A 13,762-nucleotide genomic window follows, 5' to 3' on the forward strand; every position below is an offset into this window, starting at 1 on the left:
AACAAATCAGATCATTCTTTAAATACTCCCATGTTACTTTTTGAGTATGGAATTTATAACTACTTTATATGTTTAAATAAAATTTCTGTGCAAGTTAATACAAGAACTTAGAAGCTACTAGTACAAGCATAACTAGATCTGTTTAAGAGAAGAAGAAGACAAATGTTTATACATATTCAATAGATGGGATTGATAGGGCTACAAAAATGGTAGACTACTATTATTTCCTCAACGGTGATAATTACTGCCCCTGTGTAGCATTAGTTTTGTAGTGCCATTTGATATGATTATCGTGACCCAATCACTATCCACTCACATATGCTTTTACATGACCATGATATTGTGTATTAAGAGTATCTCTTAGGTACCAGGGCAACTAGGTGTGGCAATAGGTCATGTCAGGACATCTTCGTGTTGTGTTGGAATCTCTTCACCCCTAATGAACAGGATATGATAAATGAGTCATGTTTGTGTCAACAAACAACAATATACTATATTCGTATGATCTTAATTTTTGGTAAATAGTTTGTCTTAGATCACATTAAATTCATCTCATACAAGCCATTTTGGGTAAAATTGAATTAAGATATCCTTACAAAATGACAAAAATAGTCTCTTTCGAGCCCAATGCACAAAAATAAATAAATTGAAACACCAAGTTATAACTTCATCCATGTTTAGGTATCATATAGCATATATACATAACTTCTTTAATTTTCTAGTTCTTTTATATTCAGAAGTTATAATACCCAACAAGTACAACACCACGTATCCTTAACCGTGTTGTGTCATGTATGTAGTTTGGCTATTCATATTTGAATTGACACCCAAGAGGCACTGAATCATATACTTCACTTGTACAATTTTGTTTGGTAGAGAAGAAGATTAGATTAGTTATTATTTGTTAATTTCCTCCCAAAACTTGTTTATTTGTAAATTAAGGATTTAACATACTTGTTTTTTGAGGTTCCACCCCATTGTAAGTCGATGTATAAACTAAACCTTGTATTTGTATGACTTTTGAATGTGGAATCAAGAATGCTCATCATCACTCAAATCTGGGACCCAATCCATGCATACACTTTTTACAACAACCAGTCCTTTTTAAGCTCTAGATACTTATTCTTTCTCACACTGAAAATGATTTGTCTTTAAGCAACACTCCCATGAATGTTTATATAGGCAAATATTCCAACAATTCAATATTGAGGAACTTTTAACCTAGACCAGTCCTTTTTAAACTCTAGAATCTGATTCTTTCTTTTTTACTTACCATGAAGTCTCCATCCTATCAAAGTCTCTATATAAGTCTCTTTGCATGCTCTTTCATTTCCATCACAGCAAAGAGCAACAGGCAACAAGAAAAGAAATACTACTCAACGTTCCTAGCTACTCTAATGGCAACTGCTATTGTTTCCAAGACAACATTATCCAAATGGTTCTCCAACAAGAGCTTCATGCTAAGTGTCCATCGCCTTCAGCATTCCAAAAAACAATCAAGAAATGATGAACTCCAACAAATATTTCGTCACTTGGATGCTGATGGTAAGAGAAACTATACAAAGAATACAAAAAACAAGAGAAGAAACAACTAAAGAAGTCTCACACGGACAGACCCATGAAAGGGAGACAAAGCCAACCAGACAACTACTCACTTAAGGATAAACAAACACAAATCTCATAGTGGATCGAGAAAGAAAGAACCAAAAAGATCTCATCAATGGTTCGACCATGAGACAACAATACCCTAATTTTGAACCAAGAAGCAATTTTTCCCAGAGTCGGTGGAGTATTGATACAGCTCACAGGGGTATTTTGGATATTTGGCACCTGTTCGATGTGTGCGTGGCAAATAAGTTTGCAAAAATAAAAATAATGAGGTTAGGCACTAGGAATGTAAGTCAAGTGTGAACCACATAATTAATAATTAAGAACAGGTTTGCTATGTACTAACTTTGAATCTCAAGCTTGGTAATGTCTTTTCTAATATCGGTAAATCTAATTTAATTATTGAGAAAGAAAAAGAGATCGATTTATTACAACCAAAGGACAGCAGCCCTATAACATCTCATGGGCATTCCCGAGAGAAGAAAGGCACCTCCAACACTAAAACGAACATACACGCTCCAAACATCGCCCAATTTGCTAATTAGTTGTTATCCCTTTAGACCAAGACTTGCTCTGGCAGTCTGGCATAGCTTGCTTAAAAGCATGCATGTGGCTTGTTCCGTGAATCAAGTATTCCTCATTGCATTGGTGTTTGGTATGCACCTTCCACGCTTTCCAACCCCACCCAATGTATTATTTGTTAGGATTTAAACACCAATCTGGTTAACCGAATGGGCAGCGGAATCAGATTGGATATTTACCTTTGCATTCAAGTTTGAGATCTCTTCTCATAACAAAAATTAAGCGGGACACATAGGATACCTGAGAACCATAAATGTAGTTCCTGCTTCAGATAATAGCTCTTCCATACTCGAGCAACAATGGGGTTGAAAGTTTTATTTTTCAAGCTTCAATCCAAAGCAAAACCAACATGAACGTTCAGTTGATATTCCCCAATTAAGGATAGTGGATTTCATATTGAGCATCTCTTTCGTTCACGATGCGATATCACGAATCCAACACACCAATATAGTCCACATGACATCAACCATTAGTGTACGAAAACCCATAATGAAACACCATAATGATACGATCTCTCAGGTCAAAGGACTGGTGATGGGTACGCATCTCTCCTTAATATGGCAGGTAGTAACACATGTGAGAATTTGTATTAGATTTTTTCTATATATAGAAATAATGTGTGGTTACATTTATGCTCTGAAAACAACTTTTCTAGTGACATACAATCTAACGACCATATGAACGGGATGTCCAGTCCTATTCTTAGTAGAGAACTATTTTGGGTGAAAACCCATGGAACAAACATATAAGTCCGTAAATAAATTCATGCAATAATTAATATTAAATTTATTTTTTTCAAAATAATCCAGGTTTGATGGACACACTCCAACATTCTCCCCCACGTCGGGCTTCTCCCTCGGTTTCCACCTGGCCCCTGGTTGTCCTCAAAGCATGACCACCAGAACCCCCTATAAAAAAAGTCGTCTTATCCCCAACAGTTACTATTTGCTTTTGTAATACAGAGAGAATGACCAACTAACCATACATATGTATCTCATGCAAGAAGCTAGTTTTATTCCATCTACCGATTTTTTATTTTATACATACATACATACATATTTATAAGAACAAAGTTTCTCGGCCGGGAGTGTAGCCTTTGCGCTAGCGCCATAGTGTCTTGTCTCTCTCCTCCTCCCTATAAATGACCTCCCTACTAAATAAAAATAAATTAAAATCCCCTTGTCAAATTATCCCGCCAAATAATTGGGTTGCCCGCCCATTGCTAAATGACTTAAATTGTAGCAATAATAAAAACTATTGCTATGTATACCTTTTCAGTGGGTTTTTTTATTACCATTGATATATTCTATTTTTTATTGAGAAAAAATTGTTTCAAACATTACTGCTATTACTTCTAATATTTTGATACTATTTATAGTCTTTATAATTATATCATAATTTTGGTTGTATTTTTTGCAATATTTGTCACAAATAATTAACTTGAACTCAATTTGTACTATTTACTGGATTTTTTATGTTTTAATTTTATTTTTTCTGATTGATTCAGGATCGATATTTAAGTTGATACCAAAAATATATATTTTTTCAATTTTATTATTTAAGGGATATTTTCTTTTCTTTTTTTTATTTTGAATGTTAATTCTGAACACATGGATGGGTACGTATACATATATTTAATAATTAAATAGACATGGTCTATATTACAAAAGTTATAGAAAACTGTTGCTTTATATGTTTTATTTTTTATTATTTTATAATCATCGCTTCACCATTATTATTGGTATAATAATTACTAATAATAAATTTTATTTCTTGGATTTCTATAGTATAGGCTGATCTTCCCAAATCTATCTGATTCCTACTAAATTGAGAAGTGTTTACCAAATTCATATATTACCGTGTATGACAGCTTTCGCCAAAAAAAATTTTGAATATTTATTTTAATTAAAAGTAATTGGTTGATTTACACATTTAGTTTCGATTACTATTACAAGTTTAGGGTTTAGGGTTTAGAGTACTAGTTAATAAGGTTATAGGCAGTCAATAATTTTTTTTTCTTTAAACTGCTTATAAGTTTCTTGCTCCTCTTACTCCTCCAACAGTTCACTCCACCTCCTCATGGCTCTTGTTTTACAAAAGCACACTAACCTTTATTGCCTCCATTTGTGCAATATTCACCGATCAATGGTGAATTATTTAGTTCTAGCTAACTAATTTATTACTTTTTTTTTATAAATTTGTTTACATTTTGAGGATTTTTTTTGGACATTTACTGTTTTTTACATATATAATGCAAGAAATATATCATTTTATGCAATAGTTTAAAAAAATTTACATTTTTATTTCCAATGTATATTTTTATATTGGTTTGGATTTTATTGTATTTTTATAAATTTATTATAATTTTGATTGCAATTTTTGTAATATTTCAGACAAAAATGTTTAATTATAGTACCTACCGCCACTAATTGTAGTACGTTTGGAATTTTTTATTGATAACAAAGGTTATTCAACAATGTAATTATTGTTGCTAATAGTTTGTAAATAGAAGCGATTAAACTTTACCATTGCTAAATACAACTATGATGGTCAGATTAAACAATTATCAGGGTTAAACAACCGCAAAATATTTTGTGGTAGATTTCCAAAATATTTTTCTTTTGGAAAATTACGTTCCACTCCCCTGTACTTTGCCCTAATTACACATTCCTCCCCTTGGTTTTTTCACCTTACATTTTGACCCCTTATGGCTAACAGTGTTAGGGTGCTGTTAGTTAATGGTTTGAAAAGATAATATTACCCTTTACTAACAAATTAAAACTGCATTTCCAATTCTACCCTTTCATCATCTGTAAAATTGTTTAGGGCTTCCAAGCTTCTCCAACGACAGCCACCTCCAAGCTTCTTCGGCGACAGCAACCTTCAAGCATCTCCGGCGACAGTCAACCTTCAAGAAATGATGAACTCCAACGAATATTTCGTTACTTGGATGCTGATGGTAATGGGAAAATCTCAGGATCTAAACTCAGATCCTACCTTGCCTCTAAAAGGGAGTTCATGTCACCTGAGGAAGCTCAAGGTGTGACCAATGAACTCGATGCAGCTAGCGGCGACAGTTTGATACTCAGCTTTGATGATTTTGCAATGTTGATGGAGCGTGAAGGTGGGGATGATGATCTGAAAAGAGGCTTTCAGATGTTCGCTGCGAAGAGTTCTGGGTCCATTACATTAGAGGGCTTGCAGAGGATATTTGGTCGCCTTGGAAACAAAATGTCGTATGAAGAGTGCAAGAGCATCATACAGGCATTCGACTGCAACGGCAATGGTGTGATTGATTTTGCCGAGTTCCAGCAGATGATGGCTTAATCGTATCAATGTTTGCACCTGTTCTATTGTTTGCAAAAATAAAAATAATGACGTTAGGCACTAGGACTGTAAGTCAGGTGTGAACCACATAATTAATAATTAAGAACAGGTTTGCTATTTAATGACTTTGAATCTCAAGCTCGGTAATGTCTTTTCTAATATCGGTAAATCTAATTTATTGAGAAAGAAAAAGAGATTGATTTATTACAAACAAAGGACAGCAGCCCTAGAACATCTCATGGGCATTCCCGAGAGAAGAAGGGCACCTCCAACACTAAAAAGAACATATGCGCTCCAAACAGTACACAATCTGCTAATTTGTTGTTATCCCTGCAGACCAAGACTTGCTCACATGTTTGTGGCTTGTTCAGTGAATCAAGTACTCCTCATTGCATTGGTGTTTGGCATGCACCTTCCACGCTTTCCAACCACACCCCATGTATTATTTGTTGGGATTTAAACACCAATCTGGTTACCTGAATGTGCAGCGGAATCGAATTGGATATTTACCCTTGCATTCAAGTTTGAGATCTCTTCTCATAACAAAAATCAAACGGGAAACATAGGATACCTGAGAACCATAAATGTAGTTCCTCCTTCGGATAATAGTTCTTCCATACTCGAGCAACAATGGGGATTGAAAGTTTTTTATTCTTCAAGCTTCAATCGAAAGCAAAGCCAACATGAACGTTCACTAACGAATTAGGGTTTCTAAAATCTTAACCGCACACCATCACTCAAAGGGAGCAAGAGAGAGGAGAGAGAAAAAGTTTGCCAAGGGGGATGCCAGAGAAATTCAACCAAGCCAGTGAGTGCCCCCGCCCCCTTTGTGGTGTGTTGTTATAACTCTCAACACCTTAGGATTGGGGTGGATTCCCTTATTCACTTTCCTAATGTGAAAAGGAAACTTGACTAGCTACCCAACTTGCTTCTAAAGAGGGAAGATGTAGAATCTAAAAGGGATTTTGTGTTCTCTTTAATTAGTCAATATTTTATTTAATAAAATACTATAATTAAATGGCCAACAACCTCTTTTATTTTTCCAATTAAATGGCATGCATAATTAAACTCTTTAATCTGCATATAAGATCCTCCACTAAACAATATCTCATGATGGACTATAGAGTATTTAATTAAATATTGTCAAACCCCAATCCATCATACAAGTCTTTAATTAGAGATCCTGTGTTCACAGTAGGATGACCAAAAATGCGTTTAAACATTGTTTAAAATAATATACTGATATACTTAATAAATTGAAAATAAATTTTGTAAACAATTTATAAGAATGCCACTGGATCTGCATTCCAGTCCAATTGATCATAGACATTCTTTCTACTTGATATTCCTCAATCAAAGGTAGTGGATTTCATATTGAGCATCTCTTTCATTCACGATGCGACATCACGAATCCAACACACCAATATATAGTCCACATGACATCAATCATTGGTGTACTAAAATCCGTAATGTAACACCGTAACGATACAATCTCTCGTGTCAAAGGACTGGTGATGGGTACGCATCTCTCCTTAATACGACAGCAAGAACACATGTGAGAATTTGTACCAAATTCTTTTCTATACGCACAAATAATGTGTGGTTACATTTATGCTCTGAAAACAACTTTTCTAGTGACATAAAATGTAACGACCATATGAACAAGATGTCCGGTCCTATTCCTAGTCGAGAACTATTTTGGGTGAAAATCCATGGAACAAACATACAAGTCCGTAAATAAATTCACGCAATAATCAATATTAAATTTATTTTTTCCAAAATAATCCAGGTTTGATGGACACACTCCAACATTCTTCCCAACGTTGGGCTTCTCCCTCAGTGTCCACCCCTGGCTGTCCCCGAAGCATGACCACCAGAACCCCCTATAAGAAAAGTCTTCTTACCCCAACAGTTACTATTTGCTTTTGTAATACTGAGAGAATGACCAACTAACCATACATATGTATCTCATGCGAGGAGCTAGTTTGATTCCATCTACCGATTTTTTATTTTATACATACATACATATCTATAGGAAGAAAGTTTCTCGACAGGGAGTGTAGCATTTGCGCCACCGCCATAGTGTCTTGTCTCTCTCCTCCTCCCTATAAATGACCTCCCTACTAAATAAAAATAAATTAAAATCCCCCCTGTCAAATTATCCCGCCAAATAATTGGGTTACCCTCTCATTGCTAAATGACTTAAATTATAGCAATAATAAAAACTACTGCTATGTATACCTTTTCGGTGGGTTTTTTTATTACCATTGATATATTCTATTTTTTATTGAGAAAATATTGTTTCAAACATTACTGCTATTACTTCTAATATTTTGATATTATTTATAGCCTTTTTACAATTATATCATAATTTTGGTTGTATTTTTTGCAATATTTGTCACAAATGATTATCTTTAACTTCACATGCTAAGTTTCATCCCTATCAAAGTAGTTCATGTGGCGAAATAGAAGTTTGAAAACCCAAGTTTTTTAACTGCACAATAGTGCTCAAAGGAACATATACGTATATGGAAATACATAGGGATGTGTTCCAATACATGAGACGAATATTTGATTGATTAAGCTAAAAAATTTGATAAATAGTAATATAAACCATGATCTATCTATCCAACGGTTAAAATAGCTACACCATCAATCCATGAAACAACATTTAAAAGGTTCCTACCGTGGGTTTGTAGGAACTATTTTCTCATTGAGTTGGACCACCAAAGTGTAGAGTTCCTTGTCCAAGTAATCCAATCAAGCATTTGGTAGATCTCACATCTTTCTCCAAGTGCATAAAACCCGTGCCCTCGTTTGGCCATAACATCTCTCCCAAAGCATTAAAAATTTCTATTACTCCCTTGCACTTGCACCTTATTTACTTAAACTCCCTTATCAGAAGTTTCACCTTTGATTCCCCCTAAAAAGTGAACTTTTACCTCTTTTTCTCTCCAGCTATATTCAAATGACTAAATTACCCCTCCTATCAACCTATTAATCAGTTCTCATCACCTGTCTTTCTCCCTCTTTATTTTAAATTTTTTTTCTTCTTCTCCTACCTCGTCCAAGAATGCAGCCACTCATCCAGATGGTTCAACCCCCTACTCCCAAGCGATACGGCTCTTTCTAATGAGATCATGAAGGCACCTCTGTTAGAATTTTAGTTCTAATAAAACTCTATATGGACATAATTAAATCCCTAAACCAGGCTAATTAGGGTTTTGGTCTAATAAAGTGGGGTCATTAAGTTATATTAGAAGTCTAATGTGGACTGGCTTAGTGTGGGCTAGATAGATTCCTATTGGGACTATGATGAGTCAGACCCTATAGGGATTACTGTATAAGGAGAGCTAGGTCCCCCCTCTACCCATCACAACTTATTATTCTCAATTACTATTGAGGAGTGCATTCTTGAAAGAGAGGGAGATATTCAGTGTTCGTCGTCCTTGCGCATTCGGTATTCTCATCAGGCCAGTTACTTTGGGAATAGAGGGGAAGCACCTAGATCTTTGTTCTTTATTTTCCGCTGCAATCATCATCACTATGGATGCGAAACAAGGTCAGTGGTTCTATCCCTATTTTCTGTTATTTATTTGATTGTGTTCTTGAACGCCCTATGGAGATCCTGGCTTTTGGGATTTTGTCCCTATTCGGATCAATTTAATCTAACATGTGGTATCAAAGCCTCCATAGATCTGTTCTTGAACCTATATGGATTCAAAATAATAGAACATAATAAGGGAATCAAAAATTTTTCGATCCGAATCAAGGTTTTTAGGGTTTTTTCCAGTTTTCCAAAAACCCGTACGGATACTGGCATTCTGCCGATTTCTTTAGCCGGCGAAAATAGAATCTGATCACATGGGGGCGGAGAACTCGAAAAATCAGAATTTTCGGTGGGTGGATCACCGTCGACGGCTGCCGGACGAGCTCCCACGCACCGGCGGCAGCCGCGGGTGATCTTCACTCGCCGGCAGAAGTTAAAAAAAATAAAAAAAAAAAGAATCTGGGTTTTGCTATCGTGCGCCTGATGCTATTTATAGGCGATGCTAACGTGTGCATCTCGGGTCCGGTCGACCCGGGTTCTAATCCGAAAACCCGACCCGCAAACCCGGTTACTGACCCATTTTGGGTTGACCCGAACCCAGTTGGACTGGGTCTGAACCGGTTCACTCGAACCGGGGGCTGAACCAAATTGATTTTGTTTGACTTTTTGGACCGGTTTGACCAGTACAGTCAATCAAATTTGGACCTAAACTTTGACCGGGCTTTCTGGGGGCTACAGGACTCTGTTTGGGGTCCCGTTTTTTGCGTTGGCTCTGTTTTTCTGTGCTCTACACAGTGGTGCCCTCTGTTTTGATCAGATATGAATATTTTAAATATTCTTGGTATTCTTTTAATGCATGCCCTTTATGTAATTTATCGATTCGTTCTATTGGGAACCGAACCAATTTCTGAATTGCTGGAATACCTACCTTGATGAACAATATTATTATTATTTTTGTGTTAATTTTAAGACAGTTAAAGCCCCTTGTCATAAAGTATAAAATAACACAATTTGCTTAAGGATGTAAGTAATTTTGGAATATCCCAAGAGAGGGTTCCATGGGTTCGACAGGATGCAGCCGCCAAAGCGACCTTCCTTGTTGGATTTGTGAAACACCGGTCTCATACAGCTGTGGGGTGTCCTTCAACTCTAATGTGTGGTCATACACCCAAAAGTGGTGGTCATGTATTGGTACTTGAAGGGGTACATATACAGTATGCATGTGAATAGGTTGACCCTAGAATTCTGCACACCCAAAGGTGGTGGATTTTGAAAGTTGAGCTGTATTCCCATGGCCACTGGTATGTGTAGGGATTTTTACAATTGCATATTGAGAATTCAGCCCAAAGGTGTTTTCACAATGATGTGTGTAAAATTCTCATTAGCTTATAAAGTTTTCAAGCTGTACTTGCATCATTTTAATTATTATACTGTTCATTGTTTAAAATTTCAGTCACCTTCTCTGTCAATAATAACATGGTTACTATTGAGCTCCTCACTGGGTCAAACTTTAAGAAGTGGAAAGAGGACATTATGTTTGCTATGGAAATGGCAGATGTGAACACGTCCCTTGTTATGGATACACCAATGGAACTAACTGCTGATAGTACTGAGGATGAAAAGTCTGTGCATGTTGCATGGAAAAAGAGTAATCGACTCAGTATACTTTCCATAAAGAGGTCGATACCGGAATACCTAAAAAGTGGTCTGCCTGAGAAATGTACTGCCAGGGAATTACTAGATGCAATGTCCAAGAGATACAAAGCTTCATCGAATGCTGAGATTGGGACACTTCTGCAAGGGTTATTTAATATGGAGTATGATGGTTCTGGGGGTGTTAGGGATTACATTATTAGGATGGTTGATTACCAAACTAAACTCAAGGCCTTAGAGATTCCTCTTCCAGATGCCCTAATTGTCCATCAAGCCTTAAATACCCTACCTTCTGAATTTGGCATCATAAAAACCAACTACATTTCCCAAGATGGAGTCTGGAGCATTAATGACCTAATTTCTAGGGTTGTGTCTGAGGAAGAGAAACTGAAGAAAGAGAAAAAGCCTACTGCCCTGTTTACTTCCAAAGCCCATAAGAGTAAAAAGTCTAAAAATCATACTCATAAGTCTGCCAATAAATAGTCCGATCAGACTAACAATTTGGGACCCAAGAAAGACTCTTTGAAGAAAGAGAGTGATCGCTGCTTCTTTTGCAAGAAGAAGGGTCACATGAAGAAGGACTGCGACAAATACAAGGCTTGGTTACTCAAGCCCAAGCAGCCATCAGGTAATGATTCTTTGGCTTTTGTTTGTGAATCCAATCTATCAGAAGCCCCATCCAGTTCTTGGTGGCTAGATAGCGGTGCAACTAACCATGTTGCTTTTACTATACAAGGGTTCATAAACAGGAGGAGGCCAAACAAGGATGAATCAAGGCTGGTCGTAGGAAATGATGGACATTCTGACGTAGAGTTCGTGGGAGATGTCATTTTATTATTAGATTCTGGTTTTAAATTGACATTAAAGGACACTTTTTATATACTGTCCTTTAGGCGGAATTTAATTTTGGTTTCAGTTTTGGACATTAGTGGTTTCTATTTTGAAATAAAAAATACTATGGTTAATTTATTTTTTAATTCAACTAAAGTTGGTTCCTGCTTTATGTCCAACGGATTGTACAGATTGTGTTTGTCTCCCACTGATATCTACGTCTCCTGTAATGTTGAAAGTGTTGTTTCTAAAAGACCCTTACCTAAAGAACGGTCTTTCACATTGTGGCATAAGAGGCTAGGTCATATTTCTAAGGCAAGAGTGGAAAGGCTGATAAAGTCTGACATCCTGCCTACTCTCGAAAGTGATCTAGAAACTTGTGTAGACTGTTGTAAGGGAAAGATGACCAAAATAAAGAAGAAAACTGCAGTCCGTAGTTCTGACCTGTTAGAGGTCATTCACACTGACATCAGTGGTCCCTATTCAGCCACATTGTGTAAAAAATTTTATTTCATCACTTTTACAGACGACTATTCCCGATATGGATACCTGTACTTAATTAAAGAAAAGTCTGAATCTCTTGACAAGTTCAAGATTTTTAGGACTGAAGTTGAGAAACAGTTAGGGAAAGTTATTAAAATTGTTAGATCTGATCGTGGGGGTGAGTATTATGGCAGACATGGCGATGCTGGACAGCTTAAGGGCTCGTTTGCCAAATACCTTGAGGACTCTGGAATAGTTAGTCAGTTTACTATGCCAGGAAGTCCTGAACAAAATAGGGTCGCTGAAAGGCGTAACCGTACCCTTATGGACATGGTGAGAAGTATGGTTAGTAGGACAAATTTACCTAAGTTCTTATGGGGTGAAGCCTTGAAAACTGCTCTTTACATGTTTAACCGTGTACCTACTAAAGCCGCTCCTCTTACACCTTTTGAGTTGTGGACCGGCCGTAAACCCAGTTTAAACCATCTTAGAGTTTGGGGGTGCCCTGCAGAAGTGAAGTTGTATAATCCGATTTTAAACAAGTTGGATCCCAAGACTACTCGTTGCTACTTTGTCAGCTACCCAGATCATTCGAAGGGATATAAATTTTATAATCCCTGCGGAGGCACTAGGATTGTGGAGTCACAGACAGCGAAGTTTCTGGAATTTGATGTGGCCGAAAAGAATGACTGTTCTCAAACTGTTCAAGATAGTCACATGGTTGGTACATCGGTACCTATTCTTCTACCTATTCAGACTGATGTGGGGCATACTGTGCCATTGATTACACCTGCTGGAGTTCAGGAGCCTGATATTGATACCGTCCCCGACATTCATGTAGCACCTGATGAGATTCCTCTTATTCAGGATGTGGTTGAGGATCCTATCATTGATACAATTCCAGCTGAGATTCCTCAGATTTAGGTTGAGGCAGTAGTGGCACCATTACGGAGATCCACTAGGGAGAGAAGGTCAGCTATATCACCTATCTATGAGGTCTATTTGGGAGAACATGACTATGACATTGGTTGTGTGGTCGATCCAGTTACTTATTCAGGCACTGTTTCTAGTCCTCAGTCAGATTTGTGGATAGATGCGATGAGAGATGAAATGCAATCGATGAAACATAATGATGTTTGGGAGCTTGTTGATTTACCTAAAGGTTGTAAGCCCATTGGTTGCAAATGGGTGTATAAAACCAAAAGAGATTCCAAAGGAAAAGTTGAGAGGTTTAAAGCCAGACTGGTAGCCAAGGGATTCACTCAGAGAGAGGGAGTAGACTACAATGGGACCTTTTCTCCAGTCTCCTCGAAGGATTCCTTCAGGGTGATCATGGCATTGGTAGCTCATTTTGATATGGAGCTGCGTCAAATGGATGTTAAAACCGCCTTTCTCAATGGCAATCTTGATGAGGAAGTATATATGGTTTAGCCTGAGGGTTTTGCAGTGGATGATTCAGATCATCTTGTGTGTAGACTCAAGAAGTCTATCTACGGTCTCAAACAAGCTTCTAGGCAGTGGTATCTAAAATTTGACAGTGTTGTGACTTCGTTTGGTTTTATGGAAAACAAAGTGGATCAGTGTATATATCACAAGGTCAGTGGGAGCAAATTCTATTTTCTCATTCTGTATGTGGATGACATCCTGTTTGCAAGTAGTGACCTAGGGATGTTGCATAATACAAAGCAACTTTTATCTAGGGAATTTGACATGAAGGACCTTGGTGAG

General features: G+C 37.0%; 1 protein-coding gene across 1 annotated transcript; it reads left to right on the plus strand.

The window, feature by feature from the left end:
* The first annotated feature begins 5,183 nt into the window (after positions 1 to 5,183).
* LOC122643154 (probable calcium-binding protein CML41) lies at positions 5,184 to 5,538 on the plus strand. Its single transcript, XM_043836798.1, has one exon. It carries the CDS (start codon positions 5,209 to 5,211, stop codon positions 5,515 to 5,517), a length of 309 nt encoding a protein of 102 aa, XP_043692733.1. The 5' UTR covers positions 5,184 to 5,208; the 3' UTR covers positions 5,518 to 5,538.
* Positions 5,539 to 13,762: the final 8,224 nt, after the last annotated feature.

This window comes from Telopea speciosissima, chromosome 10 (assembly GCF_018873765.1).
Source record: "Telopea speciosissima isolate NSW1024214 ecotype Mountain lineage chromosome 10, Tspe_v1, whole genome shotgun sequence".
NCBI classification, from domain to species: domain Eukaryota; kingdom Viridiplantae; phylum Streptophyta; class Magnoliopsida; order Proteales; family Proteaceae; genus Telopea; species Telopea speciosissima.

Coding starts and splice junctions, on each gene's coding strand:
- LOC122643154 (XM_043836798.1), top strand. CDS start 5,209: ATGTCACCTGAGGAAGCTCAAGGTGTGACCAATGAACTCGATGCAGCT.